General features: G+C 39.6%; 1 protein-coding gene across 2 annotated transcripts in view; it reads right to left on the reverse strand.

The window, feature by feature from the left end:
* Nucleotides 1–10,308: 10,308 nt before the first annotated feature.
* SMS (spermine synthase) overlaps nt 10,309–22,602 on the reverse strand; it is a 51,298-nt gene continuing 39,004 nt past the window's right edge. For both annotated transcript variants that reach the window (XM_074858633.1, XM_074858634.1), the window contains exons 10-11: nt 14,683–14,798; nt 10,309–11,650 (exon numbers count right to left, since the gene is read on the reverse strand). In XM_074858633.1, coding sequence (XP_074714734.1) covers nt 11,608–11,650; nt 14,683–14,798 — 159 coding nt within the window. In that variant the 3' untranslated portion in view covers nt 10,309–11,607. The remainder of the gene's footprint in view (nt 11,651–14,682; nt 14,799–22,602) is intronic.

The raw sequence follows: 22,602 nt of genomic DNA on the forward strand, positions 1-22,602 counted from the left end.
TCCAATTTTACAATACTCAAGTCAAACTTCCATGAAGACTGTGCTTTTAATAAAAAGTGTTAGTCATTGTAAGTATCTTGCAATTTGGACTATGAACAGAAATAAGATTGGCCAGAACATACTCATAGCATCTGCTTTACCTAGGCAAAACTCTACAGCCAGGCAATAAGTTGCCAAAAATGAACTAGGAGTATCATGGCCTTTGAAGCAGCAATTAATGAGAAAATAAGAACCTGTATGGGCATATTCCATTTTCTCAACCTGGAGAGAAAGCACTTGCGCCCAGGCTATATCTGGACAAAAACACACAGGAGAATTTCCTACTGGCTTCCTAAACATGGCCTGACTCTACATTTGGGTGCAAAATGTACCTGGGTACAACCTGCATCCACGTTCAGGGCAGCCAGGGACAGAACACTGATACATGACCTTGATTAGAATAGCAGTGTGCTAGGGGCAACAAAGAGATCAGGAATCCACACTGTGGTGTAGCCAGCCAGGATGTGGTTATGCAGTCCAGGCTACCAACTAATTTAAGTGAAAGACCTCCATTTCCTCACAGGTCTTTCTTACATCTTCTAGAGCCTGAGACCTACTCCTCTTACACAGGTACCTCCTAACTTTATCTGCTACCAAATCTTACTCTGGAAGAGTAGTCTGAGAAAATGCAGTGCCATGTTCCAGCTTTCCACCAAGCTGCTAACCTTTGCTAGAGTTAATTGATTCCCTTTACAGTCACTACTCACACCTTTCAGAGCATCAGAACAGGTTATCAGGAATGATGAAAACGCAGCTCATTTCATTCTGGGTCAATCGGATAAACACACAGGTCTGGTCCAAGCTTTCATACTGTGATGCTGTGGCTGCATTTTCTTTGGGCATTGCAGCCTTTGCATTTGGAAAACATGCTCTTAAGAGGAATCATGTGTTTTCAACTTCATTTCATAAAGTCATTTATGGCTTGCTGGTTTTATTTTAACCATCTATTCTTCTTCACTATATATGGGGATAAAAGCAACTATAAAGCACTGTTTTAAGTTACATAAAATACTGAATGAAACACATCCACTGTTGCATGAACCTGGAAGCACTATAAAGCGTTTAAAACTATTAAGATGTATTTTGATTAGCATGACAAAATGTATTTTAGTGTGTCTGAAGTTGAGATGTATTTGAGTATCATTTGTTCACAACTGAATGCTCAAGAAAGGCCAAATTTTTGTCACTCACAGAAAAAAAAAAAAAAAAAGATTCACCTGCTGCCACCAGCCAGGCAAGATCCCAAGAAGCCAGGCACAAGCATGATCCAGACCTAGTCCATGTTCTTCTGCTCCCCTGAGTAACACATGTTCAGTATGGAGAAGCACTTTCTTTTTAAAGAACATCGCAAAGTAGATCAACAGCCAGGAAGTTCATATTGCATGAAATGGGTGCTATCCATATATTCTTTAAAACAAACCCCTTGTGAGAAAATGCATTTAAAACTTGAGTGACATTAGCATCATTTTTAATCTAACCTCAGAAACCAGAACAAAATCAGCCCATTTACCTGAAATGAATTGGGAGAACTGAATTACTAGCATAAACAGAATTTTATTTACAAGTTTTAAAGGTACAAATGGCAACAAGTAAATGAAAAACACCACACACTCCTGCAAAAGCTACATGTAGAGTATCAACACAGATAAAGCTCTTAATTTCCATTAGATCAAAGTGGCATGTGGTTTCTGCTGGATCACCTTCTTAGCTGCTCCCAAAGATTGAAACTATTTGAAACTTCTGAATGACTGTCACAGAAGGCAACGGCAGGGGCTGGGAGAATGAAGAACCACCCACTATAGGAGATCAGGTTCAAGACCATCTAAGGAACGCAAAGGTGCACAAGTCTATGGGACCTGATGAGATGCATCCACGGGTCCTGAGGGAACTGGCAGGTGAAGTGGCTAAGCCACTATCCATCGTATTTGAGAAGTCATGGCAGTCCAGTGAAGTTCCCACTGACTGGAAAAGAGGAAACATAACCCCCATTTTTAAAAAGGGAAAAAAATAAGATCCAAGGAACTACAGGCCAGTCAGTCTCACTCCTGTGCCTGGCAAGGTTGTGGAGCAGATCCTCCTGAAAACTATGCTAAGGCACCTGGAAAATAAGGTGACTGGTCACAGCCAACATGGCTTCACCAAGGGCAAATCGTGCCTGACAAATTTGGTGGCCTACGATGGGGTTACAGCGCTGGTGGATAACAAAGAGCAACTGACATCTACCTGGACTTGTGCAAAGCTTTGGACACTGTCCCACACAACATCCTTGTCTCTAAATTGGAAGGACATGGATTTGACAGGTGGACTACTCTGTGCATAAGGAATTGGCTGGACAGTCACACTCAAAGAGTTGGGGGTCAACAGCTCAGTGTCCAAGTGGAGAGCAGTGACAAGTGGCATTCCCCAGGGGACAGTGTTGGGACCAGCGCTGTTTAACATCTTTGTTGGTGACAGTGTGACTGAGTGCACCCTCAGCAAGTTTGCTGACAACACCAAGCTGTGTGGTGCAGTCAACACGCTGGAGGGAAGGGATGGCATCCAGAGGGACCGGGACAGGCTTGAGAGGTGGGACTGTGCAAACCACGTGAAGTTCAACAAGGCCAAGGGCAAGGTCCTGCACATGGATCGGGGCAATCCCAAGCACAAATACAGGCTGGGAGATGAGTGGATTGAGAGCAGCCCTGCAGGGAAGGACTTGGGGTAGTAGTGGATGGAAAAGTGACTATAAGTCAGCAATGTGCACTCACAGCCCCGAAAGCCAACCATATCCTGGGCTGCATTAAAAGAAGTGTGGCCAGCAGGTTGAAGGAGAGGTGGTTCTCCCCCTCTACTCTGCTCTGCTGAGACCACATGTGGAGTTACTGCATCCAGCTCTGGGGCCCCCAGTATGACAGACATGGACCTCCTTGAGCAGGTCCAGAGGAGGGCCACAAAGATGATCAGAGTGCTGGAGCACCTCCCTTATGAGGACAGGCTGAGAGAGTTCTCTGGAGAAGGCTCTGGGAAGACCTTGTAACAGCCTTCCAGTACTGTCAGGGAATGAAGTGATAGGACAAGGGGTAACAGTTTTAAACTGAAAGAGGATAGATTTACATTAGACATTAGGAATAAATTCTTTAATGTGAGGGTAGGAAGAAGTTGCCTAGAGGTTGCCCCCTCCCTGGAAGTGTTCAAGGCCAGGTTGGACGGGGCTTTGAGCAACCTGGTCTAGTGGAAGGTGTCCCTGCCCATGGCAGGGGGTTGGAACCAGATGATCTTTAAGGTCCCTTCCAACCCAAACCATTCTGTGATTCTACATATCATCATAGATTATCTCAAGTTGGAAGAGATCCATAAATGATTCAGTAGCTGGAATTCGGGAAAACAAGAAAAAAACCCAAAGGGTTAACTCCCTTAACTATTCCTCCCGTTTCTAAAGCAGGTATAAACTATGATGCTACAGCCTTTTAACATTTTTCCCTTCTTCTGACCTACTCCCCCTGCATCACCTGTTCCCCTCCCTGCACACCACTCAGGTCTGCCAGCACAACTGCTTGTCTGGTGACACAACGAACCAGACAGGTCCATTTTAAACACAGATTGCTTTTTCATCCATTCATTTCAGCAATGTAGCTGAAGTGAGATCAGTTCCCCATCTCCCTTTAATGTCTCTGCTTGCTCATTTTTAAACTAATCATTTTGCCACATGGCCACAGGAGAGTTAGCTGCAACTTGCACAGCAGAGGAGCTAATGCAGGGCAAGAATGAAGAGGTGGGAGTGTAAAGAAGATGGCTGGGACCATTTACACTGCATAGTTATCAGAAAAAAATGCCTTCATAGCAACCCCTTCATGCAAGCTGTAGTGTTGAGGGAGCTGGGTTGAATAAATTTTAGAAAACACTGCATTCAGTGAAGAAAGTCTGGATTTTTGATCTTTGAGAAGTTACAGCTAATTAAATTTTCATACATTTCTTCATATTCATGTGCATTTGCAGCACATCTAGAAATAGAAGTTCAGAGAGACAGGGGACAGGGGGACTATACCTTCTGGTCTCAGCAAACGTAGTAGTTAGGTCTGTCTTGTGAGCAAGCTCTTAAAATAGTTCTAGCATGACCCATAGACTAAAGATAGAAAATACATACGAAAGGCTTTAGCAGAAGCTCAACTCTTTAGACTTGGTTGTTCTCTTGAGCTAATCTCATTATTAGAGATAAAACTTCCAAAAGTTCATGCATCCAGACTAAGCAGTCAACAACTTAAAAGGCTGTCTCTTTCTCTACTTACCTTGAAGAGCACTGAATTCCTCTATTGCCATGTTTATTGTCTTCCCAGTTGCTCACATTTAAAGTATCACTATTTATCTATTTATTTGGTTTAAGGTGTTCCAGGAAGACATTCCTGCTGCTTGCACATGGCCCTCCAGAAAAATCTAGGTGACCAGTGTCCTCTGTCTCACCCCTCTGCTACCAGCAGGGAACCCATAAACAAGCTGTGGGCTGCAGACTTCCCTTGTGGTGAGAACAGCAGTCTACCCACTGCCACCAGTCTCATTTTGTCCCCCTCCATGTCCTGCAGTTCTGTGCAATTCGCCTGGCACTCCTAGAAGGGAGACTTCTGGGTGAGCACTACACCTCACATCTGAGTTGGCTCAATATATCCAGTGCTCCCAGACTGCTCTGGCCCTACTGCCCAGGTGCAAACACTTAACAGTAAGCCTGCCACACACTGCAGCAAAAGGGCCCAACTGCATGCACAAAGGTTGGGACAGACAAGCACAGCAACTTCCCACTGCATGCTGACAGCTTTGGATCATAGCCAGAAGCAAGCTCTCCACATCTCACATAGGGTCTGAGCTCTACACTGGCTGTAAGGCATGTCTATGTTAAGGCAAGCTAATTTGTGTCAGAACTGGTACATATCAAGAGAGGTGCTGGAAGGTGACATGACCATCTGATGTTTTGCACTATTAGACATGCAAGTGACAGCCTGGACAGTTTTGATGCAGAAGTCAGTGTATGTGATAGGATGAGTAAGTGTAGTACAGGCCAACAGCTGCTAGCCCCATCTCCCATGCTTTCCTTAACACTGCCTAGTATCTGCTACAGTCGTAGGCACAGTCAACCATTTCTTCATTTCATATAGGCAGAGGTGTGGCATCTGATCCTAGCCACCACGGAGGTAAAGGCACACAGGGCCTTCACTAAGTAGAAAGTCAAGATCCCAAAGTAGACTTAAAGTTGTCAGATAAGAAGATTGACCTAGCTGAACAGAGAGCTTTGGCTAGAATTCAGGAAAAAAAGGAGAGTTTATGACCTTTGGAAGAAGGGGCAGGCAACTCAGAAGGACTACAAAGATGTCATGACGTTATGCAGGGAGAAAATCAGAAGGGCCAAAGCCCAAGAGACAACACAAAAATGTTTCTATAAATGTATTAGCAACAAAAGGAGGGCTAAGGAGAATCTCCATCCTTTACTGGATGTGGGGGGAAACACAGCGACAAACACTGAGGAAAAGGCTGAGGTACTTATGCCTTCTTTGCCTCAGTCTTTAATAGTAAGACCAGTTATTCTCTGGTTATCTGGCCCCGTGAGCCAACATTGTGCCAAGGTGGCCAACAGCATCCTGGCTTGTACCAGAAATAGTGTGGCCAGCAGGATTAGGGAAGTGATTGTCCCCCTGGACTCAGCACTGGTGAGGTCGCACCTCAAACACTATGTTCAGCTTTGGGCCCCTCACAAGACAGACATTGAGGTGTTGGAGCATGTCCAAAGAAGGGCAAAGCTGGTGAAGGGCCTAGAGAACAAGTCATAATGAGAAGCAGCTGAGGGAACTGGGGTTGTTTAGCCTAGAGAAAAGGAGGCTCAGGGGAGACTTTATCCCTCTCTACAACTCCCTGAAAGGAGGTTGTAGCAAGGTGGGTGTCAGTCTCAAGGAGGAAACAGACTCAAGTTGCACCAGATGAAATTTAGATTGGACATTAGGAAAAATTTCTTCACTGAAAGGGTTGTCAGGCATTGGAACAGGCTGCTCAGGGAAGTGGTAGAGTCACCATCCCTGGAGGTATTTAAAAGACATGCAGTCATGGTGCTTAAGGACATGGTTTAGTGGTGGGCTTGGCAGTGTCAGGTTTACAGTTGGACTCAAAGGTCTTTTCCAACCTAAATGTTTCTATGATTCTGTAAATGCATCTTGACTTTAACTGTAAGGCACATGGCTCTCTCAAAACCAACTCCAGAAATCGTGAGCAAGTATCTTCCCTTCCCTTAGTATTTAATGGTTAGATATATGGTAAGAATTTTATAATGGTAGTAGAAACATTTTACTACGTTGAACAGGTGAATTTCAAGAAGGATGTTATCCTTTTTAAAAATAGAAGTTAGTGCATGTTCCTTTAATTATTCTGTCTTCATTGGCATTTTAAACAATGAACTGTCAAAAACCTGTTGCCTGAAAAAGACCTCAGTCATCCTTCCACCCCAAATAACTAACCAGTGGTTATAAAACAAACACACCTAAGTGTTACAAGAGATGCCAGTCATTAGGAAGTAATTTCCCAGAATGTTCCAATGTGAAGCTTAAGAGCAAAATCTGGATAACGCATGGAATGAAATAATAAAAAAAGCAAAACCTTCAGTTTTGATATTTACCTAAAGAGTAGTTAAATAGGAAAGTGTTAGGTAACATTAGCAGCTACCAGTACAAAAAAAAAAGCTTCACATAGCTGTATATACTCATCTTTGTATTCTCATCTACAACAACTATTGTTTTAGAATTCCATTGCTGCTTGTCTTTGTATATGCAAAGACTACTCACACTAAGATGTTTCCATTATACAGCAATAAAATACTTTTGTCTTTGGGTCTTTCAAAGTAAATCATACTAACAGGGCTGCACAGGCAATATGACAGACAATGTGTTGCACATTCATCACTGAGATCATGAAACTTATTATCCTCTCACATAATATACAACGAAGTTGTCACAGCACTTTGAAGTGAGATGGAAAACCCTATTATGGCTGTAGCAGTGTTTTGGTTTTCATACATTTGCCAGTTCTCATCACGTTTCCCAATTTCACAAGCTGAAGACAGCTGAGATGCCACTGGCATGCTTCTGCCTTCCACGCTCACAATGACAACCCATGACAGTTAAATCCCATGGTTACCTTTCCTTTGGGCTTCATGAAGTTTGCATTTATTTGCTTGGGTAATCTGTCTACCCTAAACACTCCTTAATCTGAATAGTTTTCTTTTGGTCATCATTTCATTTTCAGTAGTGAAGTTCTTTTCCTTCCAAAATACTTAGGAGTCATCTTGCAGTCTACTCAGTAAAAAAGACTCCAAACATTTCCAATCCTTCTTCCTCTGACACCCACAGAGGACAAACCAGGTAGTGCAACCAGAACTCCTTTTTGTATAGCCAGATGTACTCCCCAAATCCCCATCACATCTGTTGTGCTGTCCTGTTTCTGGTTCCTCCTCCTGGCTCATTCCCCCAGTTCCTTCCCATCTTAACTGCTCTTGCATCCTTTCTTTCCTTGGCACTGCACAGGAGGACTTATCATGTTTCCAATTATGAAGCACATTTCACTCCCTTTCCTTCCTCTCTACTTTCTCCATTTCTACCTCTGAAGTTCAAGTCCACTGAAATGTATGACCACTATAAACACTTCTTCACATCCTTCCACCATTCCCATTCCACATTAACTCCTTGCTTCCTAAGGCATACCACATTTCAAAAAGGCACTTCTATGTCGCTCAATGCTATTATTAATCACTCCTGAACTTTGTTTGATACTTTTCTCACTTGCTCCTTCAGCATCTCCTTTAATGATTCCAACTACTCCTTTTTTCTCTGTGGGCAAGGTTTGTTAACTTCCTCCTATTACCCTCAGGCAACATCATCTGCAGTCTTCTATTCCTAAATTTAAGAAATTAAGTACTCTTCACTTGTCCCCTCCATCAAGCTGTCAACACCTCAAACTCTAAACAGTGAAAATAAAAAAGCAAGGGATACCTATCATCCCTGTCGTGCATGTAGGTGCTCTAAAATAACTCTTTATCCTATCCTTAAAGTCTGTGAGACTTTTTCCTCAAAAAGTTAAGCCTTCCCCCTTCTTTCTCCCAACTACCAAGCCCTTTGCTATCACTGTATGTGGGACAGATGTAAATACTTCTCCTTTCCAGTTAGCTGGAATTTATGTAAATCTCTCTACCATCTCTTTTAGAAGTCACACTCTTCTTTCATTGTCTGACACTATTAATCTTTCTGAGTCACACCCCAGAGTAACTTCTTCAATGTGCCTGTCCTGTTCATGCCCTTCTCCCTCCTCGTTAAACTTGTGCCAAAGCTTGCATCATTCTAAATGTCTCACTTATTTCTCCTAAGCCTATCTTTAGGTCACACAATGAGTCACACTACCACCCAAAGCCAACTTGCCACTTCAGCAGAAAAACTAAAGTTTACACTTACAGACCTCCACAGAATTTGTATCTACAGTACTTTATAGAAAATTAACTTTCTAGGCAAAGATCACTGAAGCCTCAAGTGATCCTCCCCACTGCAAACATCAGTGTGCTGTTCCATATTACAGCGTACCTTATCTGAACATACATTATACGGAAAATAACTGAATTTAATGCAAGACAGAAATATACTCAATAAAAGGACCATTAAATACATTTGTGTTTGTTAGGTGACAAGAAAGAAGAGGTACAATGGTAAGCATCATACCCAACAATTCTGTCAGTTAACACTGAATCCACAATGTATTTAACAATTCAAACACACAAGTAATAATAGTGTACCTTTATTTTAACATGTGCACTGCACTGATGCAGTAGATACAACGCCAGCAGTCTTCTCTTTGCACAAACTACTATCAATCAAGTTTTTAAATACTTAGATCACATTTCTAGGTGGAAGCAGCATTAGTGCTAAGAATAATTAAGAAAACCCTAATGTTAACCATATCTTGGGAACTGTCTGCACACATAGTGCAGCAATCATAGCTATTTCCCAACTGGCCTTAAACATGGAAAACTGATCAGCTATAGCAGTTTGTATTTGAAGATTTTAACAGAGAGACTTGCTTTCCTTTAAAAAAAAAATTCTACACTACAGCAACAAATAAATAAAGACTGTGTATATATTTGCTCAGAATCTATTCAGCAACTTAAAAAAATATAATGTTCAGTGTTTGCTGAATTGCTTTATACTGCATCTATCACTTTAAAAAACTTACATTAAAAAAAGTTTAAAGAAAAAAATCCTCCAACTCTTTATACTGTATCACTTGAAAAGGAAAGATTTGCAACCACTGCTGCCTCTCACTATACAATATGTAATCCAGGTCCCCTGGTCATTCCAGGAACTGATTATTAAACATCCCTGCACACCCAACATCTCTGCTCAGGCAGCCTTGTGCAGCAACAGTAAAGAAAAATGCTAGCCTTGGTACAGCAAGCATCTTAAGTCATCTTCCAGTTCACAAGTTTCTTTGCTAAACTCCCCCCCCACACTTGTTGCAACTGATTTCTACATCTATCGAGATCCCTCAGGAACATATACGCTCTGAGCCCCATCCCAGTGAAAGTCTGTGCTTAATTTCACCTACATGAGTAATCACACTAAGAATCAATGGGGGTATTCATACTTGCAAAGTTAAGGATACACATAACCGTTCACAGGACATCTGTATTCATTTGCAGCTATACAATATACTGATTGCAGTCCTGTAACATAAGTGAGGGGTCACTACTAGGTTATAGGCAATAATATCAAGGTATTTTCTGGGATGTGTACAACAGCTAAAACACTCAGTGAAATGCAAGACTTTTCCTGTTTAGAGGGAGGCTCTGCTCTTTGGGAGTATTTAGGGATGCACAAGCTGTAGGCCACGGAAGAACTGTGTCCCATGTACATTAAAGAATTAACATTAACTGCAATGGTTTAAAACAATAAGACTGAAGAATACTTCTATTGTCTCTCCAAACAAAGCATTTTAACAGCAACTGTACAACACAATTATACACCACATGAAGAGCAAATTTTTGCAAGTCTTCTAGTATCACTCTGGAATTTTATATAGGCTACTCAGATTTCATAAACAGTTTATATATGTGGGACAGTAATTCTTCTTTATGTATGATTTAAGAATACAGATCTTAGGAATGCTTTTTTGGTTTGTTTTCATTAAGTATCAGGAAGAGAATCAACTCCCTCCAATAGAAGTAAGAAAATGTTGATATTAGATGTTGAATGGAAAAAACATCATTATCGTTCAGGATTGGAGTGTTTAGGGAAATAGTACACTTTATTCCATCTTGGAAAGGTACAGAAATGCACAGAATGGCTATATCCTTCCTACCTCCTCTCAAGTGGAATCTTTTGAACACTGAAAGTTTTAGTCAATACACAGCCCATTCTTACAAAAATATAAACTTTTCAGACAACATGAGAAACAGTTAAAGAAAAATGCTTTCTCTTTCAGAATAGAACTACAATGCAACCTAGCTTCCACTGGTTTTTAGAGTGCAAGTAATTCTAACTCAGCAAGAGCCCCACACAACACAGTCAATCTGCAGCAATACAACCAGGACTCACCTTACTGAAGTATACACACTTGCCTCAAAACATTCAAGCCTGGTGCACATGAATCTGGATCACACCCACATTTCTGCCCTCTAAAACAACCTTTCCTTCAAGAACCTAGTGCTTACCATAGGGTTGATGAGTGTATGCCCACAAGAACCTCATTACACTCAATGTCTTGCAATGTGGTGGGATGGAAAACCAGCTTTAATTTTCACACTGATAAAGAGTTCAAAGTGCCTCTATAACCTACTATTAAATCCATGCCAAAATCCAAACAATTAATATGGCGGCAGCTAAAGAATTCCATGAGGTGAGAGGTCAAAGATTCTTCTCCTGCAGAAGAGATTACAGCAATGATGAATGCAACTAGAGTAAATAAACAAAATTTAAGACTAGCTTTCTTCCCTTTGCAATGAAGAATTTGGAGTATCCTTTCAGAAGATTTTTTCCTTTTTTTCCTCCTTTGTGGGTTTTTTTTTTAGTTATGCCCTTCTATATGGAAGCACTGCAGTGTTCATTTAAAAAAAAGAATTAAACAAAAATCCCTCCATTCTTAAAAAGAATCACAGAAAAAAAATCTGGTGGAAAAAGAGAACACCCAAAACAAACTCCATGGACCACCCTTCAGGGATGAAATGCTAAAGATGTCTTTTTTAATCAACCAGTTTGCGAAGATCTACAAAAAATAAAAAGGATCACATTCTAAAGGTTCAGTGCATTCAGCAGCTATATAGTTTTGCTGCTTATTCATCTTTAAGTTGACTTTCAAAAATAACACCCTAGCTCATCAAAATATACATTTTCCATTTGCTTTTAAATTAAAATAATAATAAAAAACATTTAAAGAATTCACAATCAATAGCATGACTAAGTTTCAGGATCATCTACAGCATATAATTTAAAGGTTCAAGATGCCAATATGCAGCACGTGGCAGGCCTATATGCTCCATGCAGCATGTACATTTAGGATAATCTCAAATAATCTTGATGTTCAGATGTCAGTTTGTTTCTTCCAAATAGTGTAGAATACCCATCTGGGGAAAATAAGTAGTTAAGGAAAAAAAAAGCAGCAAAGTTTGTAGTATACAGTTAAAATGGAAGTCGTTCTTTTGCCTCATATTTCCATTCTGAAAACTTCTGGTAGCTCATAAAGATGGGGTAGGTAAAAATCCCAAAAGTGAAGCCTCCCTGGATCCTCTTTTTGACTCAACAGTTCAGAAGATCATCCCATTTTCACTGAAACTGAAGTCCTTTGCAAACCCATGTTTTCTAACTCCTGTTGCAGACTTTCAGGTGGTGCATTTTTTTGTATTGCAACCACTGAACAGACTACAGAAGTACTTAGGGAAACATGATCAAAGCTTCAGTCAGGAGTGCACCAAGTTGGGATCCCTCTTGCTCATCTTCTCAGTTGTAAAGTATCAAGCTTGAGTAGGAAAGAGACATCCAGCTACCTAATTGTGAAACCCTAACGCAAACACAAAATTAATACTGAGATGTTCAGCAGCTGAACACTAGGTGTACAGGTATCTTAGTGGGCAAAGATTTAAATGCCTACTGTCTTAAGAGCTTCAACAGGGGTTCTGTTGAACACTCACTCAGCAGATACATCTAAATTTTGCCTAGGCTCTTCTCTAAAAGCTTCTGCCTTAGGTACTGAAACATTTTTCAGAAAGCAGACCTTTATGTCACCCTGAGCTAGAAACAAACTAGACTGCACTAGAAGCAAATACAGAGCAACTGGCAGCTGTATCAGTGCTCTTTTTGCTGATCCTCTGGGGGTAGATGGGCCCAGCTTCAGCAGAAGCTATGCTCAAACCACAGCTCTGATGTACTCCTGGCAGGACAGACAACTGATCCTCAAGAGCCCTCTTGCCATGGTGGGCACATGAGCGAAGTCAGAGCTATGTAATTCCACCTGCTTCCTGAGGAGCAGACAGGAGGATGAGACATGAACATCACCTTTTTAAGAGCTACAGCAACAGCTGCAGAGTAAGGCATAGATTTCTGGGATTTACAGCTTAGTAACACCACATAAAGATATATGCACTTCTGTTTACACAGTGAGGTCACACATGCTTCACATGGGAGCCTCCATGTTCACCATAAGGTCTTAGTGAAGGCCTCAGACACACACGTGCTTTCCTTAAAACAGAGTGCTGGCTTTTATATCAAGAGCTGCTTGAATTTCAGATGACCTCCACAGCAACACTGGTAAACACCAGAATTTCAAGTAACAATTACGCACAATAACAATTTTGAAGTAGGCAAAACAAGTAGCAATAACAAGTGATAAGCCAGCTTAGTACTTTGGCTGCATGCAGGTACCCATGCAGGTAACTTCTGGTCAGATTACAAAAATGAGTATTTACTTAAGTGAAAAGATTTGTTCAATGGCTCAAGACATTTCAGAATGCCACAAATGTGTCACATCCCTCAAAGAAATAAAACCCTGATTTTTAATTACTTGTCACAATTCCACTGTAAACTATCACATCTCAGTCATCTGTAAGACAGCATTAACCTTCCATTCAGATACATACTCCTACTTGGAAATCTTTAAGTTTCTAGGAAAGTGATAACCTGTACCTGAAATGCAAGTCAAGGCCAAATTAAAAGTTAGAGCACTTTGGGCTAATCTGAAGTCATCAAGATGACTTCTTTAACATTCCTGTACCTATAACCATTACATCATTGTTAATTCATTCAGAAAAAGCCTGCCCCATTTCTCTAAGAACTGTTCACTTTCAAGCTCCATTATACCTATTTAATGGCCAGTTTTAATAAATTTATTGCTAAATATATTTCACATCTGTTAACTTACTGGAAACATTTAAATGTGTTTTTCAAAGGAATGAAGTAGCATTTGCTACTCAAATAATTTAGAAACATTTTGCATACTTCCAAAGAAACAATGAAGTATTTAAAAGACTTTGAGGATGCATACTTCAAATTGCATACATGTTGCATTAAGGCTTGGCTGTTGTAAAGGCAGAAATAACCAGTTTCATTGAAATTGTAAGCTACAAGAGCAAATATCTTCATATCCTCTTTCATTTTTTTTGTCTTGAAAACATTAAGATCAAATCTGAGTTTCACAGGAGAGCTAACAATAATAAGAAACAGGAGGAGCTTGTTACAGTCAGTGTGAAGTCCAGAACAGCAGGCTACAGCATTAAACAAAAATCAATATTAGAGACAGAGAAGGGAGGCAAAATGAACACACAGAACAGAAGAAAGGCTGTGGCAGTTTCACACACTTAACATATTATGAATAAACAGATCCTGCAAAGACCTATCCTGTCAAGAGAGGGACAGCCACAGCAGGCATTACCCTGCAGAAACATTTCCTGGGAGATCACACAGAAGTGGTAAACACTCAAGGCAAATGAAGCCAGCAGAACCACTCTATAGCAAATCAAAATGCCCCTCTAGAGCCAATGGCTTGAGGCTGAAACTTATAGCTTCTTAACTTGCCTGCCACCGACAAAATGAAGACATTCTGAACTATTTTTAGGAATGGGGTGCTGCAGGAAATGTGTATACCCTTCAACTTGCATATTTTTTTTCATTAACACTAACTAGCAATGATTGTTAGGAACCACTTTTTCCCCCTTAAAAATTCAGTCTGAGCTGTATGTTCAAGAATACATCTAATCAGAATATTTGAAGATCTGGATCACACTAATCTATGTGAAGTTAGTTTGGGTTTTTTGTTGAAGAAAAAAAAGGAGATCCAGCCTTGCCAGAACTCCCAGGCAGCACTACCCTGTCATAAAGTTTATCCTACATCACATAAACAGTAGACTTGGAAACACTCAAACATCAACAAAAACATAGCTTGATCTTGAAAGGTGCTGAGCATCTCACCAGCAGTGAATTTATGGCACCTTTAAAAAAATAATTCCTGCAATTATCCTCAAAATAGGACTGAAGTACTATGAAAAAACATTAATAGTGTTAAAAGTAGAACTGCCTTCTTCAACTTTAGTTCATTACCTCCAAGCAATAGTAGGATAGACATATTAATACACACTCTCTACTCTTTTTCAATCTTTAAGGATACAATTCCATGTAGGATGGAACACACACAGTTTCTTTTGAAAACTCCACAGGACAATAAAGCCTGCTAAGCTGTTCTTCATACAGAGTCAAGGCATCGGTCAGATTGATACAGTTTCCCTGCAGAAAAAAAAACAGAAAAGTCCCAGTTACAATCAAATAAGTAAAATTGCAGATGAATATATACATTTTGACATTAATGCCAGGCTCCCACATACTTCAGAACCAAATGCATGCTGTTCTTAATATTTAAGATTTACAAGGCAAATACCAAACAGCTTGTCTTCATTCTGCCTACAGCAAACAACAATTTGTATCTTTTCAAGAAAGGGTAAGTACAGGAGGATTATCTATCTTCTCATTAGCAGAAGCAACCATTACTTTAGAGCTTCCACTTAAAGCAGACCACCATGTGTTGTTTACCTCTAACATCTACTCAATAACCATTTTCTTTATGATTGCTTAAATATATTAGTAAACAGTATTACAACGTCCAGATTTTCTCAGTTACTTAACATTGCCTAGGTCTCACAACATTTAAATGCACTATTAAAAAAACCCATAACCTCTTTATTTTAAACAGATTCTTACACAGAGCAATACAACAAAATAGATTATACAGAATGTCTGTGGCTGAAGGCTACATTGTCTTAAGTTTGTGCATCATGCTTCTGAAAAGGAAGTGATTCTTATGATACTTTTCCTTGGACCCGTGTCTTCTCATTTAAGAATATTAGCAATATCCTTTTCTGAACAAAATAAAAAGAAAAAATAGATCTAAGCATTCAAACAGTGCAACTATGAAATATCTGACACATTGAATTCACAGCATTTCTTCCCAGACAGACAAATATTACCCAAACAAATCATTCTTGGAATACAAACACATCTTAATGATTACAAGTGGTAAGGAATTTAAAAAAATCCCAAAACAACTCCTAATTACAAGCACAACTTTGTCCAAAAGTATTAACAAGCAGAAGTTACTGCAACATACACCTGGGATGTCCATATAGAGAAAGTTCTAATTAGAGACGTGACTATCCATATCAGGTTTGAAGATTTAGCAACAACAGTGAGCCCACAGAACAGACTGAACACACACAAACTACCCAAAGCAATGAGTCAGTTGTGCAAGTATAATAAAACTTTTTGTCAAGTTTCTTGCCTACATAACTGAGTAGGCTAGATGGCAGTTTATGACCTCAAATACAATGATCTTAATGTGGCAAATACAAGTTATTCAACTTTGCTCAACTTTAAATTAGTCCAAACATAGTCAACCACTGCATTGTTTACAAATTACTCAGCTTTTTTCCAGGTACAAGACACTGAATAAAGATGCACCAAATATGAATATACTATTGCTGTAGCACAGTATAGAAACAAGACATTCTACGATTCTGGTCAAGGAAGAAAAGATGTTAACATTCCTTGACACGCTAACAGTCAGATGAATTGATTTGTGGTGGTCTACCTCCCCCACTTTCAGGAGGAACATCCAGCTCAACCTCTAGGCCCCAAACATGATGCCCAACCATTCTGCACACTACACATGAACAGTAAATTAGATGATTATGATAAATCTACCCCAACCACACAGCACATGCATATCTGGCCATATGTGGGACAGGATCGGCTGTCTTCAGGAGACATCTCTCCCCATCCTTCCCCACTTGGGTTGGGTTTACTACCTTTCACTATAGAAGCCTTTTACCTTGACCTCGCACAAAGCCTACTTTCTTTTTCTGATTTCTAATCAGTAGAAACAAAAGCATTAACTAGCATTTCTCCAGTGTTACTTTCAACAAAATTCCTCAGCTCTCCCACATATTTTACCACTTCTAGTGGAGGAACAATGTTTACCACACAAGACAAGATAAAAAAGGGAACTTTAATGTTAATCAATACACAGTTCCTGCTAACCTAGCATACAAGCCAGAGTCCCACAAAATGATGGCAAGAAACCCAAGGCACAGAAGTTTGCTGTTTATTTCAGATCACAAGAACATTAGTCTCGATGATACAAGGATATGTGTTAGACAGAAAAGGGTCTAGTTAAATCAAAAAAATAGGGGAAGAAACAGTCATTCACTAATACAGTCAGCTTTCTGGTTTCTAGATGACTCTTTCTGTTCATGACTGGACAGGCCAAAAGCCTTCCAGCATAAGCACTTCCAAGCAGAGTACTGCTTTTGATCTTTAAAAGCCTTGAACTTTGCAAGAAAGACAAGAACAAGAAAGCCTAAAGCAACAGACTCCACCTATGGAATGACAGTATCTTCCCTCTGCTCTGAATGACTTCTGGAAATGTTTGTGCACACACACACAATTTTGACTTTTTTTTCCAATTACTGAATGAGCTATCTTGTCCCTTCCTGCCCTTAGATAACATAACTTGCATCTGACTGTGAAAGAATGCTTATTCAATATTTTAAGTCCTCTTAACTTGAAATGAAGGTCAAGTTCTATAGGACCCCCAGAACAAAGGATTTATTCAGCACTTCCAAAATGTCTGCACTACCTATGTTTCACACATGTGCACTGCTCTGCTATCACTGTGAAGCTTCTAACTCCAAGAGAATAAGCTTTAAAAAAAGCTGCACTTTACTGTTTAACTTCTGCTTTTCAGTGCTCCCAGATTTTTAACAACAGCCTTAAAAATAATTAAGTGCACACACTGAAAATTAATTTTCAAAGCAAGGAACTAAGATGAGTTTCACCAACAAATACTACCTGTGCTTTTAAAAAGAATGTATAACAGGCAGAGACTGAAACAAGCAGCAATCTTACTTAAAATCAGTATGTCTAAACAGCTCCATCTACATTGCTTTTTCCATGTAACATCAGGTAACTATGAAGTGTATAATGCACATTCTGACTTTGGGATTTAAACTATTGTTTTATTTCTTTTTATTGGTAGGATTTTTTTCACAATGTATTCAAAACATTTCTATTTCTAGCAAAAGTGAAAAGAGACTTCATCCTACCATACTCTCTCTCTGCATTTTTTGCATCATGCTCAATGAGTTTTCTGCATTGTACTCAAGTTTTCACAAGTGAAAAAGAAAACCTCAACTTAAAATCATATTCTTGAAAGCTCTCCTTCAGAAGAACTTGCATAAAACATGTGTTTGATTATCATTTTGATCGTATTCCACAAATGTGTACTTGTTTATTCGGTACAGAAAGATAGCATGCTTTATACTGAATATATCATGTTTGGGTATCAGAAAACAAAAGGTTTGTAAAAAAGGTAAGAGATGAACACTAACTGAGCACAACTGCACAAACACAATGAACAGACTAGTGTAGTACTTCTTTAGTAACCTGTTATTACCCAGGGGAGTGTAGCAGTTATTTGGTTCAGCCACCCTTTACCAAACATACAATTTTGTTTCAACATCAGACTGAATGCAAAAGAAAACTAAAAAACAACGTGTGTAATTTAAGTTATAAATAGAAAACACTGCTAGGTAATTTATGGAGCATACCACTATTACAGAGAAAGTTTAATAGGATACACAACGAGATAAAAGTATCCAGTTTCCCAGCCTGTTGCTTCAGTATTTCATCCTTTCTCCCTTCTCCAGCAACAGATAAATCACTGCAGACAGCATGGAAAACAAATTACAGGAACAATGAAACATGCCAATAAACAATTTTTACTTTTCAAATCCACAGCTCCCCAGTCCCCAAATCAAGATCTTACCTAAAGGTTTTGACATGCCACCTAAATGTTTTAACCTCTCCTTCTAGAGACATCACAGGATTTTAGTTCTGCATAGTTACATTTTTAAATTATTTGGCTATACTCAACAATAAGCTAAGAATTAAAAACAAATCTACAAAACTTAGAGGAACTTATTTCAATAAAATTATTGGAAAAAATCACTGCTATTAACACATTTCTGTAAGAAGTGACTAGCTTTATCAGCTAAGACTACAGTGTTGATAATGATATCACACTTGGATGTTCTTGTATCACTAAAATATGACACAGGGAGCCAAGCCCAGAATGCAATACAGTGATCAGTCTAATAACTTGTGCTCATTTTAACTCCCCCTGCCTAATGAGAATAGTTATGTGGTAGAGCAATACATTTTTTGTTCTGAACAGCCACCATATATTCAAACAATAACTAATACTGAACAGTGTTTAATAAGGTTTAAAGCTGATGACTCACCAGTTATGCTTTTTCAAAGGGAAATAAGCAAAATCAGACTTTTCTCCCACACTGTTCAGTCAATTTTCAACATATACAAAAACCCTTCCAAACTCCTCTGCCCACCCCCCCTTACTTAATCTTTGTTCCATGTCAAACAACTTGACAGGTAAGAAATGGGAGAATGTTTAAGATTTTTTTTCTCCTAACAAGCATCTCTCCAACACAAGAATATTTGAAGTAGTTTTAAACTTTGAGATTAACCTATCTGTATTTATAAGACCTTGTTTAAAACAGACAATTCCTGAACTGTTTCACAGACTCTGCATTTAGAGTGTCCTCAGTGCTTGCACACACTTTGACAGCTTATGCCTGTCTCCCAACACTCATTCTTTTGGGCTTTAATAAGGCATACATTCTGTATTGCCATGGGTTTAGTTTTCAGGTTTCTACAGCACAATGCACAACAGATTTAAATACTAAATACAATTGCAGGCAGACAATAAAAAAACATCCCTTAAAGTAAGTAGTAAAAAGAATGTTTAAATTACCCCTATAAGTTCCAGTTAACTTTACCCACCTATAAGTGGTATGTGTCCATCAACTGGTTATAGGCTGAATTTTGGCCACTATGCTTCCTCCAAGCTTAGAAAGTAACTTGAAAGTAGATGGAAGGGGTCCCTTTCCATACTTGCCCATTTCTTACCTGTGACATTCTTACATGTCTTAACCCTACATGTCATTGCTACCAGACATCCTCGTCTGACAGTATACTAGAGAATTTTATTTTTAATTTAACATGGTTTTCTATTCTTTTGTAATAACAAGTGTCAGAGTTGAACATGGCCAAGGTTAGATTCCCCCCCGCCCCTCCTCACTTGAGTGGCTAAGAAGCAATGCAATACATAGAGCATGAAACACTTTGCAAACCCAGGTTTGAGTTTTGGGTGACAGGGATGGCTTTTAAGGAGATTATGGAGGCAAGCCTGACTGAAGGTATCTCTGCTGGCCAAATGATCAATTAATTTAGAACTGAACTCTCAGTAACACAAGTGAAATGTTTGTCCCTTATAGATTCCCAAACTGCCAAGAAATCATACAGGCTTACACAGAAATATACATCTGTTCTTCCAGCCTCTTTCGCATTGCAGTCAGGAGAACCCTGCTCCTTCTTTGGAAGTGCTAATTAGAAAATACACACAGCAGTCAAAAAAAGGAGTGTAACTATGGAGCAACATCACAGTGGTCTGGACATTTAGAGGGCAGGGTCACACTATTAGAGAGTGGCCAGGAAGTGACAGCTTGGTAAAGGGCTGTATGTATGTGTGGGAGACATCCGATCCCTTGCACCAGTGATTAGTGCTGTTTACTGGAACCCAAACTGGTGAGTGGTCTCAGACTGTTTCTACCCTGCCTGGGTTGGATGACCCAGACTAGCAAGGAGCAAATTCCTGTTCAGAGGTATTTTTAAAGGTTCCACTTCATAAACAGACTGAAAATGATAGCCTACTCAACCTCAGAGGATTAGATCAGCAGAATGAGAACTTCGCACAGGAAAAGGCATTTTCCTAGCTACACATAATCCACTGACAGAGACAACCTTACAATCAGTCTCTGCATCTTATAGAGCATAGTTTCACAGCTGTTGGGACAATCCTCATGTACTACTTGGAAAGCACAAGATAGTGATGGTTCAGAAAACCACAAACATATCACACTAGTATCTACAAGTACACATACTCCAAGTTGAAAAAAATCACTTGTGCAATCTAAAAATTGTACTGGCTTTTACAAAGGTCCAGTAGTATAAAAACACTTACCATGTTCAAAAACAAGTCACTGGGAAGGTCCATTAGAGATTAAACCTTGGGATATGCCAAGTTCTTAAATCCTCACTGACTCCCACTCCTCTCTTCTGTGATGGTTAGGAATCTGCACCTGTAGCTGGCTCCCCTTGGAGATGGCAACACTGAGCACCTCACAGACCCAGACCCCCACATTATATTACTAAACACTTCACAGCATCAGCTTCAGAAGGAGAAAGAAGAATCAAAAACAGAGCAAGCCATATGACCCTTGAGCATCAGAGTAGTGGGATTATGTTCAACAAGCTTCCACAAACAAGCCTCAAGTCTCAAACTTACAGACAGGGCTGCAAATTCTGCAGGCAAAGGGACCTAAAGCTCACCTCTGTTCAGGTCCTCTGTAGGCTGCAAGACTCTCAATATGGATGACGCAGCTAAAAAAGCAATGACATGAAAGGCAAGGCTGCTACCCATACAAGTAAGTTTTCTTATTGTGATTACTATTGTGGATGCATAGAGCAAGTATGGAGGTGTTTTTCTCCGCCAATATACTTGAGCACAGACTTACAGCACCAGAGAACGAGATCCAGAAACTAGCCTTTCTATCTTTCCAGAGCTAAAACAAGCAGAAAGTCCCTCCTACATCCTAAAATTAGCCACATATGTTCTTGCATCCCCTAGGAAAACGAATAGTCTGAAAAATCTTTCACAAGTAGAATCTCTCCATAAACATTAATAAACTGCTAGCCAATATTAGTTACCAGTCTCCACCTAGTGGTGAAAGGATATTCTGCATTAACATTTGGAGACTGCTGTGAGGATCACCATGGCATGCCAAGGAACAACCAGGTGTGTTAGAGTAGCATGACAAAAAAGTAATTACTTTGATAATCTCAGTTAAATTATATCTATCTAGAGTTAGACAGCTTCAGATCCTGACTGCTGGCAATTCATGTGCTGAAGAGAACATTTTCCAAAACTTGTACAGAGCTCAATGAAGAGGTGATGAGCATTTCCATTTATTTTTCCCCAGCAATGGCATTTAGAGAGTCGGGCAGCAATACAGTAAGTGAAAGGCCGGCATTCTGCAAACAAAATTCCACTTTTGTGCAAAGCATTTCTTGAGCACCAAAATAAGTGACATTCTAACAAGATGCACAAGGTAACCCCTGCAAGCAAAACTATCAGAAAACATGCTACAAACTACAGAGAAAAGAAGTTTCAAATGTTAGTACAAAATAATGCCCAGACAGAAGAAGCAACTATAGCTACTGGCCAGTAGCCAACTGGACAATGACCCTTTTGCAGCACCTTTCCTATGAGACATTTCCTCATCATAGCAAAGGTCAGGCTCTACAAATAGGTAGACATTCCCCCAGTTGCTTTTCTTAATTATATTTAACATATGTTTTAGAGAACCAAAACATACTTCAAGAAAGCCTGGAGGTGGGGGAACACAAAAAGTCCTGGATTTTACCACCACAGTTGCCTTAGAAGTCATGTGATTACTTCAGCAAGTAACATACAGCCTGCTACCTAAGATAAGCATCCTGCAAGTAGACAGTTGGAGCAAAAGTAACTTAAGCTTCCAATATTAGTACACAGAGCTAAAAAGTTCTGGCACTTCACAGATAACAGAGCATTCAAAACCATTTATGAGTTCTCAGTGTGGGAGTAAGCCCAGCTACCAAAGTTGGTAGTGGTCATGTTTGACCTTCTGTCCATAGTCTAACCCAATCCTTTGGATATTCAGCTTCAATTAGTTTAATTCAAAACCTAGTTTAAAGAAAGTTAGAGACAGTTGGTTTTATTTAAAGCACCCTTTAAAGCCTGCTCTTCCTGTAATCAGACTACTGAGTATTCTGAAGGGTTTTCTGTTTGGTTTTAAATCAGGCCCAACTGGGAAGAGGCTACAAGGACCATCAAATGGTCTGGGTAGCATATCAATAGCTA

The sequence above is a fragment of the Strix uralensis genome, chromosome 2 (assembly GCF_047716275.1).
Source record: "Strix uralensis isolate ZFMK-TIS-50842 chromosome 2, bStrUra1, whole genome shotgun sequence".
Lineage (NCBI taxonomy): Eukaryota > Metazoa > Chordata > Aves > Strigiformes > Strigidae > Strix > Strix uralensis.